General features: G+C 35.7%; 1 protein-coding gene across 1 annotated transcript in view; it reads right to left on the bottom strand.

Annotated features, from left to right (window-relative positions):
* The window catches only part of ABCB5 (ATP binding cassette subfamily B member 5), a 134,975-nt gene that overhangs the window by 21,812 nt on the left and 89,086 nt on the right, over positions 1 to 24,077 (bottom strand). The window contains 5 exon segments of the mRNA XM_007089072.2: positions 7,215 to 7,355; positions 8,231 to 8,331; positions 11,249 to 11,452; positions 19,676 to 19,759; positions 23,985 to 24,062. Of these exon segments, the coding sequence (XP_007089134.2) occupies positions 7,215 to 7,355; positions 8,231 to 8,331; positions 11,249 to 11,452; positions 19,676 to 19,759; positions 23,985 to 24,062 (608 nt within the window).

The raw sequence follows: 24,077 nt of genomic DNA, 5'->3' as shown, positions 1-24,077 counted from the left end.
TGATAGACTAATATTATGAGCACATCAAAAGGATTTTGCTGTTAACAATTATCCATTTTCCTTTAAAGGGCTCACTGTCATTTCTGACAGAGACAGCTCACCCATTCCTGTAGCTATAAATCATGAAGATACATTCACATTTATTGGCTGAATAACATATCTTTATTTTTTAAACAATAAACTAAAATATGACTTCACTAATTTTTATACAATTCTAGAAAAGTTTCTGGTAGTGGCCAATAGAAAACCCCATGGTTTTAAGCAGGTAAGGAGAGCAGCCTGGGATTTAGTCCCTATGCTCGTATTTCTTAAAGTGTGGTCCTCAACTTCTGTGCCTCAGAATAATCTGGGATGTTTTCTAAAATGTAGTTTCCTGGCCCTATATCAAATCTACAAATCTCTGGGTTAAGTTTGTGAGGGGAGATGAGGGTATCTGCATTTTTAACCAGCTTCTTGACTGGTGAGCTAGGAAACCACTGATTACAGAACACACAAAGTTCTTTTCACCTAAGGAGGTTCTAGGAGGAGGAAGTTTTCTTTGTAAACTTCTTCCATTCAGTTAGTTGATTAGATAGAAAGCTGTCTGTCACCCTAGATTCTGAAAGGCATAGAGTCTACTAGGCAGGTATAATTCAGTGTGTCTAAAGGACACTTGTCACATATTCATGGTAGTTGGGGGCCACAATGGGTCTTTAAGAAGGCTGGAGACTTTGGTGTTGATGGCAAATCTCATCTATTCACATTTTGCATAGACCGGTATCCATATTTCCCAGATGCTCTCCTTTGTCCATACTATAAAAGTATGGGTATCCCTACTTTGCCTGTAGTCTGGTTGAATGAAACTGAAATGAAAAATGATACCAGTGACCCTAGCTCAGATAGCTCCCTATTTCTTCCTTTCCTCAGGAAGAGAGGAATACCAATTCGATACTGTTCATTAACCACTGCCCTTATATTAATAGTCCAACATAAGTTCTGACAGCTAAAAATGTCTCCATGGTTCCAGAAATGACCGTTTTTAATGAATTTAATGAAAAGAGATTCAGGAAGTGTGATAGGTTAGTAGTAGGAGGAGTTTTTGTATTGGAGCCTTTTGATTCCCCTCTATTTCAGAGTCATAAAATAACATTAAGCAAGTTACTTGTTCCATTTACATTAGGAAACAGCCCAGCTCTGGGTATTCACATGTTGGAAAACTAAAGAAGAATAAAAAAAAAAGTTTATAGGAGATTCTATGAACTTTTCCTACAGAATTAGTAATAATAATGATCATAATGACAATAACAATAAAAAATGTCTGCTAAGTAAAGCCTGTGGCATCTTGAATTGTGATTTTGGGCATGTTAGCTAACTGTTGTCTTGAGGCTTAATGTTCCCCATCTGTAAACTGGGAATCATACTGCACATAGTAGTTGAGAGGATTAAGCAGTTAATATATGACAAATCACTAATATTGAGTAAGGACTCAGTCAAGATTTGCTGTTATAGTGATTATTGTATGAAACAGAATGATGTCAATTGCAGGCATGACTATATTTAACATGATTTTGAGGCTGCATCATTCTTCAGCTAAGAAAATTCTTTGCTTATTTTTAACCTAAACAAATCTCAGTAAAGAAGTGGACTCCCAATTACAACCATCCTATTTTTATATAAAAGGTTGTCCTTGACTTAGACCCAGTCCTTCTGCCAAAGCAGCTGGTATTAGATGTATCAATGTAGAAGGGAAGAAAAATAGAAAAATCTGTGAAAAACAGGAGTAATATATTGACTCTGGAAGCACATTTCCAGGAAAACCTGGACTGCCTAATTATGCACCAATCCAAATTTTCCTCTTTATTTTTTTATTTTTATTTTTTTTAATGTTTATTTATTTTTGAGAGAGAGAGGGAGAGACAGAGCATGAGTGGGGGAGGGGCAGAGCATAAAGGAGACACAGAATCTGAAGCAGGATCCAGGCTCTGAGCTGTCAGCACAGAGCCCAACGCAGGGCTCGAACCCATGAACCACGAGATCATGACCTGAGCTGAAGTTGGACCCTTAACTGACTGAACCACCCAGGCACCCCCTCTTTATTTTTGATTCATTTATTTATTCAATAAATATTTACTGCATGCCTACGACATGCCAAGCTCTTGTTTTTGGCTCTAGGGAAATATTAATGACCAAAACAGGCTAAGCCCTGCCCCACAGAGCTTACAGTCTGTGCACTCAATACAGCAACAGAAAAGATCAATTCATGTAGTGATAAGTGCTATCACTAAATAAAACATGGTAATGGGATATAGAGTGATAAGGCGGATGGGTAAAGAGACTACTTAACAAAAGTCTCTCCAGGGAGTGGACTTACCAGCAGAGGGCAGGGTAGTGACAAAGAGGCAGCCTGGCAAAGACCTGGGGAATGAACATTTCAGGAAGAGGGAAAACCAAGTACACACACTGAGATGGGAGTTCTAGGGGCAGAAATGGCAAGTGTGTGCCATTTGCAACGATGTGGATGGAACTGGAGTATATTGTGCTAAGCAAAATAAGTCAATCAGAGAAAGACAAATACTATATGATTTCATTCACATGTGGAATTTGAGAAACAAAACAGATGAATATATGGGGGGGAGAAAAAAGAAAAAAAGAGAGAGGGAAAGAAACCACAAGAGAATCTTAAAGATTCTTAAGAATTCTTAAAGAACAGGGGCGCCTGGGTGGCGCAGTCGGTTAAGCGTCCGACTTCAGCCAGGTCATGATCTCGCGGTCCGTGAGTTCGAGTCCCGCGTCAGGCTCTGGGCTGATGGCTCGGAGCCTGGAGCCTGTTTCCGATTCTGTGTCTCCCTCTCTCTCTGCCCCTCCCCCATTCATGCTCTGTCTCTCTCTGTCCCAAAAATAAATAAAAAAAAAAAAAAAAAAGAAAAGAATTCTTAAAGAACAAACTGAGGGTTGATCGCAGTAGGGAGGTGGGGGATGGGCTAGATGGATGGAGGGCACTTGTGGTTTTTTTTTTTTTTTTTTTTACGTTTATTTATTTTTGAGACAGAGACAGAGCATGAATGGGGGAGGGTCACAGAGAGAGGGAGACACAGAATCTGAAATAGGCCCCAGACTCCAAGCCGTCAGCACAGATCCCAACGTGTGGCTCGAACTCACGGACCGCGAGATCATGACCTGAGCTGAAGTCCGACGCTTAACCGACTGAGCTACCCAGGTGCCCCAAAGGAGGGCACTTGTTATGATAAGGCTGGGTGTTGTATGTAAGTGATGAATCACTGAATTCTACTCCTGAAGCCAATATTGCACTGTATGTTAACTAATTAGAATTTAAATAAAAATTTGAAAAGAGAAAAAGACATTAAAAAAAAAAAAACTTTGGCAAATTAATGCAGGGACATCTTCTAACTGTATTTATGGTTGTGGATGTGTGATATAGTTAGTGTTCAGTTATTTGAATTTAAAATTAAACCAGAATACTTTTGAATTTTCATGAAAAAAAAAAGGCAAGTATGGGGCTGACAGTTCACAAAAAAGAATGGCGATTGAGGTTAGACAAGAAGTCAGAGGCCTGATCTGTAGGGCTTTTGGGTTAAAGTAAGGAATTTGGCCTTATTTAAATTTCAATGGGAAGTCATTACAATATTTCAATAAATTGATGGAATTAGATTTGTGTTTTAAAAGATAAGCCTAGCTACTGTGCCAATAATGGATTACAGGGAAGCAAGAATAAACACAGGGACATTAGTGAGCAGGTTGTTGGAGTGAACCAGTCACGAGGTTAGGAGGTAAGGATGAGGGTGACATGGGCAGAGATGGTGAGGAGTATTTTGGAGTTAGAGCTCTCAGGACTTGCTGCCATATGTGGTAGGTAAAAGCGAGAGAAGCAACAAATATGACCCCAATATTTGGGCTGAGCAAATGCAATGGTGGTGCTATTTACTTAACATAGGGAAATCTTGGGGAAGAGAACCCTTGAGAAGAAAAAACCTAGAGTTCTGTTTTAGACATAATAAGATATTATTAGACATCTAAGTGGGATGTCCAACAGATAGCTGGATAAGCATGTGGTGTTCAGGGAGCTGGAAATAAACAGAAGGGAGTCCTCAGGACACAAGTGATACTATCAGACTGGATGAAATCAGTAATGAGAGTGGGTAGATGAAGAATGCTGAGAGCTCTAAAGCCCGCCAACATGTGGAGGCCTGGCAGAAAAATAGGAGCCAATCAAGGAGCAGAGGAGGAGGGGTCAGTGAAAAAGGAGAAAAGCCTAGAGAAGAAAATGTTTCAGGAAGGAGAGTGTCAAATGCTGCTGAGGGGGTCAAATTAGGTAGATGGGAGAATGACCACTGGATGACTGTCTGGGTGGGTGAGATGGGGGTCAGTGGTAACTTTGATAAATCTTTCTAGTGGCATGGTGGGAACCAAGGCTTGACTGGAATGAATTTAAAAGATACTGGAGATGAGAAGGTGTAGAGAACAAAAATAGGCAACTCTTTGGAATTTGTTTTGCTGCAAAGGAGACCAGAGAGTCACTAGAAGTAGGTAGAAGGGAACTTAGGGTCATGAGAGAGATTTCTTTTTCTCAAGACAGATGATTATAAAGCAAAAACAAAAAAATAGTAGTGACGGAAAAACTAGTGTGAAGAGATGATTGCAGAAACTCATCATAAGCAGGGACAGTTATTTCTTCCATGGAGATGGCTGGCATGGTGGACCACATGGTAGTGGTGAGTTTGGTGATGGAAAGATGAGGTAGTTCTCCCTTGACTGCTTTGTTATAGTACCTTCAGGTAAACCCACTGGAAATCAATTAGGGTTACAATGTTTTTCAAATATTAAATTTCTTCTGTGAGAATTGGTAAAACCATCAGACATCCTACATTAGTATGGATATACTTAACTGGCTTGTCTCTACTAATACTAAGGACCAGTAACCCTGAAGAAATGAGACCCTGTGAATTTAAAGATGGCTGCAGAAAGTTCAGAGCAAAACGAAGAAAATATGTTCAAACACTTGGCTTGCAAACAAACTTCTGGAATACAACCAACTTTTAAGCTTGTGATTGCTTGTATCACATTAGAACCAACGGAAAAATGCTAATTTAACAGGCTGGCAAGCTGAATAAATTACTGTAAGTGATTCTACATTTAGTTTCTTGTTAATCTAAGTAAATTAGTCTGTGTAATCAGAATGAAGCCCAATACTAAATGTTATACTGTGGTTTATATGTTTATACAGGCAATACTGTACACTGTTTTAAAGTGTAGGAAAACACAGAACAAGGAGCCTACACTTTCTATTGAAATTTTAAATATAGATATTCCATTTTACCAGGAGATCTGCTTCCAGGAAACTGCTAAGTGGACTTATAGTCAGGTAAGATTCAGGAATACTGGGTTGATGAACTGTGGACTATTTTCTTCTGAGTGCCAAGCAAAAAAGCTTCCTGGGAACTCAGTTAATATTTGATAAATAAATACACACACTATCATATGAATGGAAACCAAATATTGTAACTTATTCTGAAATTATTTGGCTTCAAATGATTTTTTGTCATCTCCTCATATTGAATATATTCTCAAAATACAAATATGTGCCATCACTGAGGAATTCAAAAGAATGTGCCTGAGTCTTGGGAGGTTAACCCCAAAGAGGAGTTCCCAACATATTTTGCCAAATGGCAGCATGTTTTGTACAGGTGTCATCTCCCAAGTCAGTGTTCTGAAGAGGCTGATCCTTGCTTTGATGTGTATATTTTGGGAGGCTTGTAAAAAAACATAACATTACATTTGGAGTCAAATATTGTATAGATTTCTCTAGCTCTAAATATTTAGCAGTGACATTTATTTTTCCTTTCTTTGTAGTTCCTTTTTTTCTCCATTTTTTTCTTACTCTATTTATGTTTTCCTTTATATCCTTGAACATTTTTATAGTAACTTATTTAGTGTGCTTGCCCCCTAATTTCATCATCTCTGTCATTAATAGATCTATTTTTATAACTGTTTTTTTTTCTATTTATGGATCACATTTTCCCTTTGCTGTGAATGTCTATAGTAATTTGTGTTGCAAAGTGGATGTTATAAATATTATATTGGTAAGTGTCTGCATACTGCTGTCCCTCTTTAAAGAACACTGAATTTGTTTTGGCAGCCATTAGGTTTATTGTGGAGCAGCTTTATCAGTTGTAGGTTTTTAAGCTTTGCTAAGGTCGATCTAGAGTAGTTATTACTACAGCTATATTTTAGCTCTCTTCTGAGGTTTTATCCTTCCTGGATCACTACTGAATACTCTGTATTCAGGGAAGCTTTTTCACTCTGGCTGCTTTTTAAAATTTTATTTTATTTTTTCTTTTTAGAGAGACAGAGAGAGAGAGTATGGAAGCAGGGGAGAGGGGCAGAGGAAGAGAGAGAGAGAGAGAGAGAGAGAGAGAGAGAGAAAGAGAGAGAGAGAATCTTCAGCAGGCCCCATGCTCAGCATGGAGCCCGATGCAGGACTTGATCCCATGACCTTGGGATCATGACCTGCGCCGAAATCAGAGTTGACACTCAACTGACTGAGGCACCCAGGTGCCCCTAGCAGTGGCATTTATGATACAACTTAGCAATGTTTTGTTATTTTACAGAGTCTTAAGAAGTTCAGAATTAACATTCAAAATTAATTTTTCTGATTTCAGAGGTTGAAGTTAGGTGTTCCTAGAAAGTAAAGCAACTCATAACTGTGTGAACAGAATTCCAAAATGGAAGCTCCAACAAGTGCTTTGGGAAGAGGCAGCCTCAATGGGATGCCGTGATTAATTCCAAATGTGATTTTTCTAAAGGGAAATATTTATGTGTATTTCTTCTGGAGCAATTTGCTCAGCAAAGAACTCAACCTTTACATCACATTTGATAATGCCATCTCCATCCTGGGAGTTCCATGAAGGCTTACAAATTCTCAAAGGAATGGATGACAAGAAGGCATATTTTACCCCTACATTCCCACATTCAGTAAACTGAAGTAGGGAGAAATTTATTTGGGTGTTTAACTTAGACTGCCTGTACTATATCAGTATCAGTATTTTACCAGGTAGACTGCACTTAGAGATATTAAGTAACAAAAAACATTTAAAAATTTTCCCAGCATGTCTTTCCCACCATGTGATTTAGATGAGAATGCACTATAAACTAGGCATCTTTCTGGCTAATTTAAGTACATAACCCATTTACAGGGTTTAAATATTTGCACAACTTACATGAACATGCCCTCTGGGGTCATTCGTCCAGCTTGAATTAAATAGACTCCAAATCGAAACCCCACTGCATAGGCAAAATATACAAAAGCATGGCTGAATGCATAACAGCTTCCAACGATCTGTGCTTTCTTCAAAGTATTTCTGAAAAGCATAAAATTTACTAAATAATGGGACATGAGGTATAGCAAGGTAATTTAAATAAATGTAGAGTAATGAATACAGAAGATTAGCCATATTATCATTTAAGGCCATGTTATATATCATTAAGCAATGTTATACATTTTTCTAAGAATGAGAGAGAAAGTGAGTTTTTTAAAATAATAATTATTATAGAGAAAACAGAAAACATAATGATTCTCTCTATAGCTATACACTCTATAGCTCATTGTAACAGTTGCCTCTGTATACTTTCAAATGAGAGGACAAGTCTGTGAATGAACAGCTAATGAGACTTGAAGAGATTTGGTTTTGAAGCATTTAGAAATATTTTCTATTGTAATCTTTCACTAGCACAATAAATAGTGGAAATTAAAAGGTGGTATCAATCACAAGCATGAGTGTAAAATAAAATAGTACAAAGCTATCTCTCTGATAAAGTAATACAAATAGTATCATTAAGTAAATGTGATAAGGAGGACTAGTTTAAGATTAAAAGGAGTGATCACATTTGTTATGTATACATTCATTTTCAAATATGAACTATTTTGGAGATTCAGTATAAAGGGCTGAGCAATCTTATTTTCTTTGTTGAATATGTTATTTCCTCAATTTTGTTTCAGGAAAATAATAAAAATGTGCATAGTTCATAGCAATGTGGGAGGACCTAAAATTTTCTACTTGTGCTTGTTCTCAGTTCTCCTCTTGATGAAGTCATATGAGAAATTCTGATATGCCATTATTAGGAAAGATTCCAGAGCAAATGAATTGGCAGGCAAACCACTGCAGTCATCCAGGAAGGCTGCCTTCACAGGGACAACTATAGTTAGTGAATGGACTCAGTATGAATCTACAATCACCTGTGTTGTGTCTGAAGCATCTCCTCGTATGTTCGCTCAAAGGCTTTTTCTCTTGTTAATGACACTATAGTCTGAATATTTCCCACAGCTTCAGTTGCTACCTTATAAAATAGGACAATAAGATAGAGAAATAAAATTAGTAATGGTTAACTTCTCTGTGAATTCCAGTCACTTATACTGGGGGCATATTAAATAAAGCATTAAGTCAATTAAGTTTTCCTGACAAGTTTTCTTAGCTTCTTTTTTTCTTTCCCAAAAACATTACAGGAAAATAACATTTTAGGATAACAGGCTCAAGGAAAATTTTTAAAAAGATTTAGTCGGCTGATCTAAATTCAGTCCCCTTCAGGTCTTCACTGAATTTCTATTTAAACTGGTTCCAGGGGTGCCTGTGTGGCCTAGTCGGTTAAGCGTCCGACTTTGGCTCAGGTCATGATCTCGCAGTTCGTGGGTTTGGGCCATGCATCGAGCTCTGTGCTGATAGCTCAGAACCTGGAGCCTGTGTCTCCTTCTCTCTTTGCCCCTCCCCTGCTCACACTCTGTCTCTGTGTTTCTGTCTCTCTCTCAGAAATAATAAATGTTAAAAACAATTTTTTAAAACTGGTTCCATAGTCAGAGAGATCAAACATTAGCATTATGTCATTTGCAATTGTGCAAAGGAATTATGAGATAATTCAAGAAGACAGTAAAAAGAATCAAATACTTACTTGTAATTATTTGAGAAATTGTCTGACTCCAGCACAGAAATGCGAATAGCAACCCCCCAAAAAACTCAGAAACACTGCAGTAAAGTAATATGGGTATGACTATTAAATGCTGCATAAGATACAGCCATTTCTCATTTTGATGTTTGTGAACTTAAAAAGATATTTAATTCATATATAATTAATGATTTTCCATATTTATATAATTTTTGAAAAGAAGATTCCTTCTTTTAATCACATGGGATCCCAAATGGAAGAGACTTTTGGCTTAGAATAGCTTGTTGGACATGAGAACACATGTTGACTTGAAAGAGAAACTTCCTGCTTTCACATTGTTTCTAGAATGGCAGAGTGGATTGAGGGACAGAGGAAGACCTGGATGGACGCCCAGTGTTATTTAAAGAATAGCTTGGGTTACAGGAGAGAATCAGATTTCTGGAGGTGGGCAGGACATCCAGATTCTGCTCTCAATTTTGACTTTGAGTTGTTCTAAATTCTCATTAATTTCAAAGTAAACTCAAAGAAACCTCCATTTGTAAAATACTATGTAGTATGTAAGAAAAATAGGTGAAAGGGCTAAAACCTTGAGGAAAAAAAATGAACAAAAAAATCTTTAAGTCTGAAAAGTAAAACATTTGATGATTTGTCCAAATCTACATATGCAACTGAAGAAGGACCAATGTGCTTTATTTGGTATTTGGTAAATAGATTAAAAGCTACTGAGGAAGACACAGACTGTTTGTTTGATTAGAGTTACTGATTGTGTAGTCTGAAGTTATTCTAATAATATGAAAAGGAAAAATTAAGGACACATATACAATTAAAGCTCATGACATAAAAATTAAGATGAGTAAAATACAATCAATTAGGGCCCCATTAATTTTGGAATTTGTGATAATTTTCACCACAGGGAGGGCCAAACAACTTTTCACTGTCTCTGAGGCAAATATATGCTAAATAATTCAGTCTCTACTGCCCAGACATTCCAAGTGTCCTCATCTAAGTCAAGAAAGGTAGAAAGGTCCAAGGGTCACACAAGCCGAATTTTGATGTGTCATGTGCTTGGCATCCCTATTCATGAATATTCATGTTATTTATAGTGTGCCAATGGTGATAGTCACTGTGATATAGACCATAACTGGTATTAAAATAATTTCTATAATCAGAGGATGTTCACCGAAGTGATAAAGCTCTTTGAAACTATATCATGAGAAGAATAGCTTAAAGACCTGGGGATGGGTGACTAAGAGGAGACTTGGCATTTAACGATGTGGCTTCCTAAAAGCTGCCACAAGAAACACGCTTTGGACCTCTACTGAGATGAAAGCCAAGCAATGTAGAAGGCCACCAAAAACAAATAAGTAAACAAACAACCTCCTCCAAAAAACCCCCCAAAACAACCCCAAACTGCCTACAAGCCAAAGGATATTCAAAGGTAGGCAGCTTGAGAAAGTAATGCACTGCCTACCACTGGAAGGAAAGGACAGGTAAAAGACAGACAAGGGATTCCTTCTTTAGGTAAGTGGTTGGATTAAATGATATTTCTTTTAATTCTTACATGTTATGATATGATAATACTAATGTTTCCCTAAATCTCCAATAGAATGATTTATTTTTATAAATAATGATTGATCCTGAGAAGCTTAAATATGACAAAGCATTTTCCCAGTATTTAAATTATTGTTCATTTTGATTGGTATAAAGATGGTCCTTGTTTCTAAAGCCTTATTTTAGGCACTATCAATAGTAGCAAATTGCCTTATTTTCAGTAACTGTTATATTTCCTCCTCATCTTGAAAAATAAAATAACTAAAATCATTTAAGAAAATTTAATTACCCAACAATCAGAGAATGGGGAATCATGATGTTAGCAAATTCCCCCATGATATGGTAATATGGCTGACACCACTGAGTGCTTACTGTCTTCCAGACACTATCCTAAAATGTCTTACATAGAATAATGCTAAATGTTATATGTACTACTTACAAAAATCTGAAAATGGTATTATTATTATTACCACTTTACAGAGGAATAAATTGAAGTTCAGAAAGGTTGACATAACTCGCTCATATCATACATTTGTTAGTGATAGTATCTGAATTCTAATTCAGCCAATTTGACTCTAGGGACTACGCTCTAAATCATGAATCCTACTACTATAGCATATCTACACCCCATCCTAAACTAGTCTGTATGCATTTCAATGAATGTACTTTACAGATTCCTAAGAAAGGAAGTTAACATACTGTAAAAATGGGAACTCTCATTGTTTTCCTCTTAAAATGTTATGATGGTAACAAGTCTTTATTTTACCTTCCCAGCACGCTTAAGTTCTTGCTTATCCTTATTGGCAAATCCAGTCATAGCTGTGGCTTCAATCACTCCTGTCAGAGCAAGTATTGGAGCAATACTCAGAATCAAGAGTGTCATCTCCCATCCATATATGAAGGAAATGATAACTGACAGTCCCATGTTAGTTGCATTTTGTGTTAAGACACCAATCCTTGAACCTGTTACCTATAATCAGACAGATTTGGGGGGAAAAAGTCAGTTAATTTTATATTTACAAGAATTTCTATTATAGTTTCTTACAAAACAAGACAGGCTTTCTTTTTTAGGATTTATACTTACATGTTTATTTTGAGCTTGTACTTAGAAATTAAATAATACCCATACTTTAAAAACTGTCCTCTACTAAGGAGTGATTATGCTTTGTTTACTTTATGTTGGATATTGTTGTCCTTTGACATGTCCCTGTCATTTTCTGAATATGTCCTTACTTTCTGACACAAAAAGGTTCTCCAGACTCTATCCCTGGAATCTAACATTTCTTCAAGATGTCCTAGTTTCTTTCGGTGGACAAAGTTATTTAGAAGTAAATACATGGTGTTAGTTGTGCTAATTATTAATGGAGTATCAGTGGACAGAACTGGGGAGTGTGTGTGTGTGTGTGTGTACAGATGTATGCACAAACTGAAATCTGTATTTCTCTGTTTATGTATCTTGAAGTCCATGAATTCACATCAGTATCTCCAATACCAATCCAACACCACAGTGTTATTTTCAGTTTTGTGCCTTCTTATATTTGGTACCCCCATCTGCAACAGTGATAAACCTGGCTCCCATCTTTAATAGATTTATGTGATCAAGCTCTCTGTAGATAACCAATCTGACATCACGGCCCCTATTTATCTCCTGTAGGGATACCCTTCTCATTCTGCTCTGGTGTGGCTTTCCCACACCAGGCTGCCACCACACAAGGAAGCGTAACTCACAATATGTGGACTCCAAAACCCAACATTCCCCTTTCTCCTACAATGATGGAGGGGCTGGCACTCTTGGTCACTATACCACAGTAGTGCTGAATTGAATGATTGATACTATATATTAAGAGGTATGCTTTGGATATTGTATCTTGTATTCCATTTTGAGCATTTTATAATTTGATTTCCTTGAGAAAAAGTCTAAAGCAGCATTATCAAGATAGAAAAGGAGTTGGAAACATCATGGTAAAAGGTAACTTAAAGAAATTCTAAAAGAAAATCTCAAAATAAGTAGAAATATCTTTATCACTATTTTACAAGAACTAAATGTCTTATGAATCAACTTTCAGTGGGACACATGATAAGTAATAAACTGAAATGTTAAATTCCTTTAGTGCTAGGATGAAAAAATGAGAACCCCATTTACCTAGAAAAACAGGTATAATCAACAAAGATATCAATTCATATTTTAAAAGATTTATTTTGTTATGATCATGAAAATATGACCATTAGAAAAGGTTTGGATTATGTTAAAATTTACATCCTTTCAAACAAATACACAAACATATTCAGATTGGATTATTGTGTATATGTAGCTTTGTATCCTGCTTTTATCCCTTTACATTATACTGTAAGCTTTTTCCTGGGTCACTGAATAGTCTTCAAAAAATATTTAGATTGCTTCCAACTTTACTAAAACAGAGACGTAATGAGCACCTTTGTGCATAATTTTTATGCTCATTTTTTATTTCCTAATGTTGAAAACCTAGACTAGAGGTATATGTTAAAGGGTATACATTCTTACATTCTTGATAGATATTGTCAAATTTCTTCTCTAGAAGATTATACCAGTTTTTACTAAAGTACCCCCAAATTAGTATCATCATTACAAATAACAACAATAAAAAGCCCTACCTCCCTAAAGGCTCTGCCTTATTCCTAAAAAAATTTTTTCTGGCTTCAGCTTCAAGACTGTATTTGGTAATCTGCTATTTCCCTTTTTCTCGATAAACTATTAAAGAAAACTCCAAAAATGTAAAAACAAGTAACAATTGCAAACATCAAACAAACCATTGAATAATGAAAACTAAGACAACAGATAAAGTATTTTAAGTGTCTTAGCATGTTATACATTAACTCTAAGACCTATGAGGCTGAAATATGAATGTCATTTGCTACTTAATACTGATTTACACTCTGTCTCTTGACAGTTGAAGGATGATGCCGGAGATAAAAGATGTTGAGATGTTGTATGTTATGGGATGGATTGTGTTTCCCCCCATCCCAAATTTACATTTTGAGGTCCTGACTCCAAGTTTCTCAGAATGTGGCTATATTTGTATTTGAGATCTTTATTTTTCGTTTATTTATTTATTTTTGAGAGAGAAAGAGAGAGAGAGAGCGCTCACAAGTAGGGGGAGATGCAGAGAGAGAGAGAGAGAGAGAGAGAGAGAGACAAAGAGAGAGAGACAGAGAATGAGAATCAGGCTTCAGGCTTTAAGGTGTCAGCACAGAGCCCAATGCGGTCTCAAACCCTGCATCAAACAAACTGTGAGATCATGACCTGAGCGGAAGTCAGATGCTTAACTGACTGAGCTACCCAGGTGCCCTGGAAATGAGGTCTTTAAAGAGGTAAAGTAAGTTAAGTTCAAATAAAGTCTCTAGTGTGAGCCCTACTCCAGTATGACTGATGTCCTTATAAACAAAGGAAATTTGAGGCACCTGGGTAGTGCAGTTGGTTAAGTATCCAACTTCAGCTCAGGTCATGATCTCACAGTTCATGAGTTCGAGCCTCATGTTGGGCTCTGTGTTGACAGATCAGAGCCTGGAACATGCTTCAGATTCTGTGTCTCCCTCTCTCTCTGCCTCTCTCCTGCTCACACTCTATCTCGCCCTCTCTCTCTTTCTCTCAAAAGTAAATAAAAATTTAAAAAAACTTTAAAAAAAGAAAAGGAAATTTGAATGCAGATATGTACTCACATATGGGAAGGACTATAGGAGGACACAGTAAGAAGATAGCTATCTACAAGTCAAGCACAGAGGATTCAAAATGAAACCAATCCTGCTGACACCTTGATCTTGGACTTCCAATCAGAACTGTGAGGAAATAAATTACTGTTGTGTAAGCCACCCAGTCTGTGGTAACTTTTGTTATGGCAGCCCTAGCAAATGAATACACTTAACATGTTCCTCTCCTCCCACCTAGCTGCCTATTGGGGATGGTGGTAGAATAAGAAGAATCTGAATTTAGTTTTCCTGTTCCAGGAAGAATTAACAGAAAAAACAGACATTTGGCCTTGAAAAATATTACAAGAACTGAAGGAAAATAGAACAGAGTCTTAAAGACCTAGAGGATAATGTAACTCTGAAAAGAATTTAGGACTGGAATCAGAGGAAATTTAGTTAAACTTCCATAGATTCTTTAGCAACATGCATGAATATACAAATTTTTCTTGGAAATTAAAAACAGGAAATCATGATTAAATAATTCTTGAGATAAAAATTATTTATGGATTATTACTATATCTATGGAATTTTGCTAAATGTAGAGAATACAACTTTTGTAAGAAAATGATAGTGTACAAAGAGGGATGGCTAGCATAAGAAACTAAATGACAGAAAACTCAGTATGCAATTGTAGAAATAAAATTCCATATGATAGGATTTCTGTTTCTGGTTAACATGGAGTAACAGGAAATAGATTTATCCTCCCATCTGAAACAAAGGCGGAGATGGGAAACAAACAAGGTGAACCCTATGATTGCCCCAGTTTGGCCTTTGAAAGAGCTTCCAGGCTAAAGTGGAGGGTGAGTGAACTAAGAAAGAGCCTAACAGACTCCCAAAGTTAAGTAGATAAAACTGAGAATCTGGGGCATGGAGAATCTCAAGGAAGCTAGAGTTTGCAGTATAGAACACCAGAGAAGAGAGAGGTACACAGAAAGAGAAATATGGGTATCTGCAGAGGGTCCTTCTTGAATATTCAGCTAAGTAGTGCATGTGTGAGGGCTGGGAATAGTTCCCAGTCACACCAGTCGGACTGGAAAACCTCATGTCCTCATAGGGCATTGGGTAGAGTATGTAGAAAGGTCTTACCTCAGTAGGCTCTTGTCCTAACAAACCTTAAAATAAGACCCAAAAGGATTAGACTGTTCCAGGTAACTGAATTCCAGAGGAAAAAAAAAAGAATATTTATAGAAATATAAAAATATCCAGCACCCCAAAATGTTATATTTACAATGTGTGCCATCTTGTAAAAAATTACCAGATATGCAAAACAGCAAAATAGAACCCATGATGGCATAAAAATCAATCAATTAAACTAGCCCACAACTGACACAAATGTTAGACTTAGTAGGTAATGATATTAAAAGTTATCATGGTATAACATATATTCAAGAAGTTAAGAGATAAGGAACATACAAAAAAGATCCACATCAAAATTTTACAAAGGCAAATTTCAGAGTCCATAAAGTTTTATTGGAGCACAGTCATGGTCTTTCTTTACCTATTGAAAGTGGCTATCTTAGAATTATAATGATGGAATTGAGTAGTTGCTAGAGAAACCATATGTGCCACTCTCCTCACTTTGTACTGTTGCTCAGTGTGCTACAAATCTGTGATGCAATTATAATTTGACAGCATGTTGAATGCCACATGAATTGCTGTACTGTGACATTTTATCTTAGTTTTAAAAATTACCATTGTATGTACATCATCTAAAAATAAGAAAGGAAGAGAAGAGTAGACTTTGAATGTCCTTTTAAGGCATAATGGACTGTGGATTACTTTTTCTGATCAGATATCACAGTGTTTTTATTATGCTATAAAGTACTACATAGTACTAAAAATATATAAAATAGGTCAACATTTCCAGATGAAGCATTCATCATTATATTCTTAATTCACAAGAAACCAACATTCAGAAAATTTGGAAAATTTTAAGTGGAATATCTGATTTCAGTAGAATTTCTTCATAAAACTGAAAAATGAAAATGAAGCTGACACCAAAGTAAGTTTCTGAGTGGCTCATTCATTAGTTAAGCAAAGAAAATCAGTTATGGATAATGAGTTAATTAAATCATGTTTAATTGCAGCAGAGGAAGAAATGTATTTAGTGAGCTTAAACCTATTATCAGATGATGATTAACCTTTTGGTAAGAACAGTTGCTCAAAAAGTGGACAACATTGCAGCAACACCAACAGCAATAAAAAACCAGGTAGCTTTTTTGAATAGTTTTCCCTGGCTCTTGATGAGTTGACATATGTTACTGGTACTGGTACTGGTAAATCAGGAGCCAATGCTGAGTTTGAAGTGACTAAAAAATTTGTTACTATGAATGGTCTGTGTGGAGCAACTACAGGTGATAATATTTTCAAAGAAGTTAAGAAAAAATGAAGTCAGTATAAACTGAAGTGGAATCTACTAAGATATATTACAACTGATGGTGGTAAGATTTATAGAGTAGGAAAAAAAGCTTAGTTGGACAAATTTACAAACTGTGAAAATGTAAGATGTTTAAAGCCTAACTTTATTTCCTGTATTGTTTATCAGCAGGTATTTTGTGGAAAATAACATCACACTTTATTGGACCAGTATGGTCAATGGTGAAGTTCATTTACTCTTATAGATTTAACTATTTTTATTTCTATTTTTGTGAAATATGGAAGCTGAATATCTTGACAGTTTGAGGGTTTAGCAGTGATAAGGTTTCACTGAAATATTTTGAGTTCAGGGTTGAGACTGAAATATTCCTTTACAAGAACTACCTTTAACCACTCTGGCTTTGGATATTAGCTTTTGCTGTAGACTTGGTAATGTTTCTTAATGAATTCAACCTAGAATGGTAAGGCAAAACAACAATTACTTGCCAATGTTATACTATGGTAAAGTCATTTTGATGATTGCTAACATTTTTTTGAATCACAAAAAATATCAAACTGTTTTTATATACTTCCTATGTCAAAAAGTTAAATCAGGAAATGAGGTCATCCCTGTCCAGGTAATGATATTCTAGTTCTACCTAATCAATTCATCTCGTTCTTGGAATTAATAAATGAAGTTTTTATGATTTCTTGGGGCTATATAATTATAGTTCTGATGAGAAGAATTCTTGGAACTAACATTGTATCTGTCAGTGGTGTATCAAGTGCACATTGTGGCATGAATAACACACTTTCTTGTGGACAAAAATGAGGTAACACTTTTGGGTGATGAAAAGGGGTTGCTAAAATATACAGAAATAATACCTTGTAATTTTGTGGAACCTAGATTCCCAAGGAATCTAAAATGGCTTTGTACCTTTAATAACACTATATGTTACACAGAAAATAGTCTGTTGACAGATGTATGGCAATAAGCCATAACCTTGGGCTGAAATAATATCAGTTAAATTGGTTGTATTCAGTAAACTATTTCAGGAATCATGTTGTTCCATGACTTTATTTTACTAACATGTTTTTCTCATGACTCTCAAAGTACCAGAGTTTCTAAAAATGGCTAAGGGTGTATATATTTTTGGCCATTAGTAAAGGTTACAAAATAATATTTACTATTATTAAGGAGCTAGTTTGTGAACACTTATGCTAATATGTATGATAAAATAAAATTTAACTGAAATTACATGATGAAGAAACTGAAATGGAATATGCCTTAAATTGATACAATAGGAAATATGACCCTGAATAATTATTTCCTAATTCATCTCTAGTCTAGTGTGTGTTTGTGAGAAAATACATAGTAGATAAACAGGATTGGTAAATAATTCTTCCTTCTGCAGAAAGAGTATCCATTCAAGTTAGATATGAACCTACCTTTATACTGCAAAGCAAGTGTTTGTGTAAATTAATTACATGGTAGTAGACATAGACTTACTCTTAAAAAACTTCTTTTCTTATTCTGCTTTCTAAATTCAACAGCTTTAAAATCTGCCATCAGTAATTCAATCATTTATTCTTTAGCTATTACTTTTTATTCAATGCAAATGGTCTTACTTGCCCAGAAATTATTATGAGACCAACATTTACAAATTGGAACAAGAAAGTTTCCAGTGATCAAACAGAATTAGTCAGATGCTTGTAAGCAATCAGGCTGACAAATGTTTTCATTAATTTTTCTCAATGAAAGACAACACTATTTGTTAAAAACAACTAATGAATGTAAGGAAAGTAATGTTGGTCTTTCAGTTCTAATTTGTTCTTTTGGCTGAAGCAAATACTTGCTAAAAGAGATGATATAATATATATAAAATATGGCTGCTAGGAGAATTTCACTGGGATTGTAAAAATGTTGAATGATAGATAGTAAGAAAAAAAGAGCACAGTAAAGAAAAAGAAAAAAAAATGGCAAATTTTGTGGAATGGGGATTCAACTGGAATTATAGGGATATTTCTGCCTAGTATGTGAACCCTATAATTCCTAAACATAGAAATTGTCATTCTATTATGCTATGTAAGATTAATGCTACGCTTCTTACTTAACTATTAAGTGAATATTATTCATGATTTTTTCCACTTACGCGAGTAAAATTGATTCCTTAGCCTTATTTAAAAAAATTAAATTTTTTTTTAACGTTTATTTATTTTTGAGAGACAGAGAACGACAGAGAACGAGCAGGGGAGGGGCAGAGAGAGAGGGAGACATAGAATCTGAAGCAGACTCCAGGCTCTGCGCTGTCACACAGGGCCCCATGCAGGGCTCGAACCCACGAACCAGGAGATCATCACCTGAGCCACCCAGGTGATTAACCGACTGAGCCACCCATGCGCGCCTATTTTAAAATTTAAATTCTATCTAATAAATTTAGGGCATTGTCTTCCAAATAATGAAAAAGAGTTCAGAAAAAAAAAAAGATGATGCCACTTTTCCTCTTGAACCCTTTCTACATCAAAACATTAGTTTTGCAAACCATTATGGATGCACATGAATATTAACAACTGTAACTAACTTGTTCTATTATTTGGTAATACAAATCTACCCTTAGAAGGAAAAATTACACTTTCTTCTTTTATTAAAACTTCTAAATTGTGTGTGTGTGTTTTCATTTTGTTACTTTTTCTAGTCTTACTATTTAATTCGGAGCTCTTTTCTCTAACTCATTTGTAGTATCTTCTTTAGTCCTCTGGTTATCCTATTACAATTGCTAAATCTTTTTTTCCCCTTTTTCCCCTATATTTTATATGAATATATATAGTTGACATACAATGTTATTATTAGTTTCAGGTATACAATGTAGTGATTCAATGAAATCTTTTTTTTTGTTTTGTTTTGTTAAAAATATCCAGAACTGAAAGGTTTCCCTCTTTCCTTTATTGAGAGCTCCCAGTTAGTCTTGAGACTTGCCTGGTCCCCTTAAAGATGTGGGTAATCTTAGTATTGCTCACAAATATGCACTGACACATGTGTGTGTACAGGTATGTATGTGCCTACACATACACACAGAATACACACTCCATTTAAAAATAAAAACAATGTACATACTCCTTGGATTTGTGCTATATCCATGGCTAATATTGTTGTCAAGGCTCCTGTGCTGTTTTCCTTATCATCAAACCAGGAAATATCCTAGAGAAAAAGGAGAATTAATATACGGTTATCAGAAACAAGACAAAAGAAAACAAAACAAACATTGTTATCAAAAAGATTGTTCTCTGATTTATGATTCTGCTCTAAGTCAGAAGGCATTTACCTTCTCCCTCACTCACAGGTATTTAATTCTTATAAATAGTATGGATCAAATGACTTTTGTTTCTTACTTCACAAAGATCTATACTTAGATACAAAATGAAGAATGTAAGCCCAATATCTTGGAACCATTACCAATGCTACAGTACTGTATAATAATCAACATCAAAAATGGTCATTTTGAACCACTAAGTAAGTTGTAATTTCAGTGAAGAGCAGACTACTTAAAAAGGTAATGCACAACATGATTTAGAAATATTTCCAAAACTCTCTATCTAAACTGATTAATGATAAAAAGTCTATCTCCTCTTTAGGACCCACTTAGGCAAGATTTTCCCTGATACTTCATATTACTCCTGAGATCCTATAACCACTGGGCATTGTGAGAGGCTAAAGAGGCAAAGAGGCTGATGTAAAACCCCTGTGGCCAAGAAGCATGCAATCTGAAGGAGATAGGTCAAAAATACAAGCAATAAAAGCATAACATTATAGCCAATTTCATTTTCAACAGCAAATAGAGATAGCACTTCTTAGCAGTTCTCAACCTGAGGCATTCTGATTTCCTTTTATTAGCTATTGAATGTTTCCTCCCACTTACTCAAACCACTTAGATCTCTTGTGGATTAAAATCATATGGAGGCTGTCTCTGAAAAATGACTTATTTTTAGTAAGTGAAAAGCCAAAGAATTGTTGGCTTACACCTCAGCCAGAGCCCTGACACCCAGGTTACATGTTTCAGGCAACTAAGGAAAAAGAAGCATAACAGATAGAGGGCTGTGCATTAATCATACAGTTATGTGAGAAGAAAGTTCCCATGGAGGAATATGACAAGAGCAAGGGTGGGCACAACCCCAGCATGACAGCACTACTCTGTAAGCCCTTGCATTGGGAAGGTGTCCCAAAGAATAGAGGGTCCAAGATGCCCAAAAGGGCATCCTACAGAAATCACAATCTGCACTACCAATTGTCCCTTTGAAAACACAGCCCCACTCATGAGCCTAACATATTGTGAACATACATCAGCAATGATAATAACTATAGCATTCTTGAACTGGACAGCATTACCTGTTTTTTTTTATTGTTATACTAAAAAAAATTAAGATAAACTTTACATATTCGAATTATTTCTTTATTTAAACACGGTATGGAACACACAAAGAATTTTTAGATACAATATAAAGTAAAAATGTAGAAAGAGAATTTATTATGGAATATTACATTCTTGATTCTAGAGTATCTTCCTATAACACACTAGGTATAGTATATATATATATGACTAGTCTTAGTCATTATCTGATCTTCAATCAGCAAAATGTCCAAAATTACTTTCCAACAAGTCAGTATTGTGTACTCTAGGCACTGTATTCCAGCATATGCCATATGTGCTAAAACATTTAAGAGTTTCTGGAACATAGCTGGTGTCAAATAAAATTTGGCTTGCTTTCTCTTTTTCTGATGGTAAAGTGATTGTAAGTAAGGCTATCAGGTTTTTTGATAGTAGTAAATCCATTTTTTTTCCCTGTCAGTAATACGCTAGAAGTGAAAAATACAATAACACTATGATGCCTACACATTTGGTATGTATTTTCTCAATCAATCATCATAACTGTATGAGGTAGATACTATGAATATCCATATTTTATAAATGAGGAAACCGAGGTACTGAGAGATTAAATAACTTGCCCAAGGCCACATAGCTGGCAAGTGCTAAGGCCAGGATTTGAACCTATGCAACCAAATGCCAGAGGTTTTATTCAACTATCCTGTTCTATCTCCCATTGAACTGAAGCATTACAGTTGAGTTTCATTACCTGTTTCTCCTGTGTCAGGACTTAATACCTCAAAAGCTTTTGGAAGTAGCTTTTTGAGATCCCTTAGTGCTTACCATTAATTCTATCATCTCATGACTTAAAGACCCCCCAAAGAAGCCCTAGCCAATCTAATGTAAAGAGAAATAGGCAAAAATACGTATCTGTTCACAAACCCAACAGATCTACAGGTCAATATTTATCATTAGGAAATATAAATTTAGCTTTGAACAATGAATTATTTACAACCATTGAAGTCAGCAACACTTAGAACATTCTTTTCAAGTGGAAGGATGTCAACTAATCAAATAAAATACAGATTTTATACCTATAAAAAGACCACACCTGATTCCATAAATACTTCTACCTCAAATGAGGTTCCAAACTAGTTATAAAAACAACACAAGTCTCAGCATGCTTTTTAAGCCTTAGAAAGCCTTAGGACAACAACACAGGTAATAAGAGTTAGGCTAAACTGCACATTGGGAGCACCCCTTACTATAGACAAAACTGAAATGGGGAAGATATTTATAAAGAAAAGGCCAAATATCCTATTGTTCCCCCTCCATTTTAAGAAAGCAAAGACAAGAAACAAAAAAGAATGCTGAAGGATACAGAGGGAAAACAAACAATCAGCTGGAAGGGGCTGAGTTGAATTTATGGAGGAATACAATAACATCTGATGAATAGGGCAGAGTTTCTGTGTGTGTCTTTGTGTGTATTTTTGCAGGACCAGAGTTTTTGGCTTAAAAACTGGGGGCTTCTTATGGGCAGAAGCTACTTTAGCCTAGAGTGTTACTATCCAGCTATTCACATGACTAATGTTAAGAAGAGGATTAATGTCTAGTATTAACCATCAAGATACTGGATTAACAATAACCACTAGTTAAACTGGGTGCTAGACTTGAGACTCTTCTACCAAAAGCACACTGAATCTCTAGAAAGGCAGTTCAAAGTAATGTTTGGTTAAGTTATATATTCTTTTGTTCAAAACATTCAGACATTCAGAGAACACTGTCAAAAATCCCTAGAAATTAAAAATAAATTTCCTTGAATATAGAAACATATGAACTCATAAAGAAAAACAAAAATGAGCAGAAACTGTCAATAAGTATGAAATTTTAATTAGTTAATTAAAATTCCACCTTATTTCAAAGATTTGAGGTAAAGACATAAAATGTTCAGAAGTAAAAAAAAAAATTAAAGTACAAGTTTAGCTTGAGTGAGTTGTGCAGGCATTCACTGGTTTCATAATCCCTCAAATAGATTTTTTTCTGGCTTAAGGAGAGTCTCCAATTATCTCTGATAGGCCTTTGACCAGAATGTCAGGCACCAACCTCTTCAGAGCATCAAGTTGCTATGGGAAACCTTGCACTAGTGGGGTTGAATTTTGTATCTTGTAGTTTCCCAAGAGCACAAAGGCCTGGGCATTTTGTTACGCGGCAGTCCCCTGAGCGCTACTGCTAAAAGTCACAAGAGGTAAAAACTGGTTTTGACAACTCAGCTGGTGTGACAGTAATTCTATTTCTGACAAGAAATGAACTTGGCAGGAAGCTATTTGCTCTTGCACAGGGAGCTCTGGTGACAGAAAGTATGATGAAGGGCTCCAAATGATTACCGGCTTTCAGGGAACCCAATACATCTCAGCCTCCTGAAAGAATTTTAGAAGTGCCAATCTGAGACATTCCTGCCATTTGCCCCTAAGACTCACTTCTCAAGATTACTACTTGATCTACCTATTTTTAGTTATTTCACAGGTATGACTGATCATCTATATATGGCAGGCCAACCCGCCAGCTGGACTGCTACTTGAATTCAGGACTCTTCTGATGAGGACAGAGAGACTGACTGCTTTCAGAAGTGGGGAGTGAGGAAACTTAAGCAGTGCACATGGATGATAGCTAGAGGAATTGACTCCTCCTTTTAAAAGATGTTCCCCAATATACTGTAGCTCTTAATTCTTCTTTTCACTTTTTATTTGGTCTTTCCATCTGATCCTAGTATACTACATTATCCATTTAAAAAAAAAAAGATTTGTCAAGATAAATGCAAGGAAAAAGGAATGGACTCTAAATATTGTTTTCTGTAAGTTGTATTTTCAAACATAACAATTTTGGACTTGCTTCTATTAGAAAAATAAACTAAGAATTCTAATGTCAGGTGTTGATGGGAACACAAAAAGCACACTTTCAAAGGATCAAAGGAAAGATTATGTGAAGAAATTGACTTGAAAAACTACTAGAATATTTAAGAACACATTTTAAATAAAATAAGAAAAAGATAAATGAAACACTGACCTGATATAACATGGCTTTAAATGCCAAATGTCTTAATCTCATGGTTAAAATTTCCCCTGCTCTGCCATAAAATAATCCCTGGAAAACAAAAGA

This window comes from Panthera tigris, chromosome A2 (genome assembly GCF_018350195.1).
Source record: "Panthera tigris isolate Pti1 chromosome A2, P.tigris_Pti1_mat1.1, whole genome shotgun sequence".
Taxonomy (NCBI): Eukaryota; Metazoa; Chordata; class Mammalia; order Carnivora; family Felidae; genus Panthera; species Panthera tigris.
The sequence above is the reverse complement of the archived record's forward strand: the minus strand, read 5'-3'. Positions and strand labels throughout refer to the sequence as shown.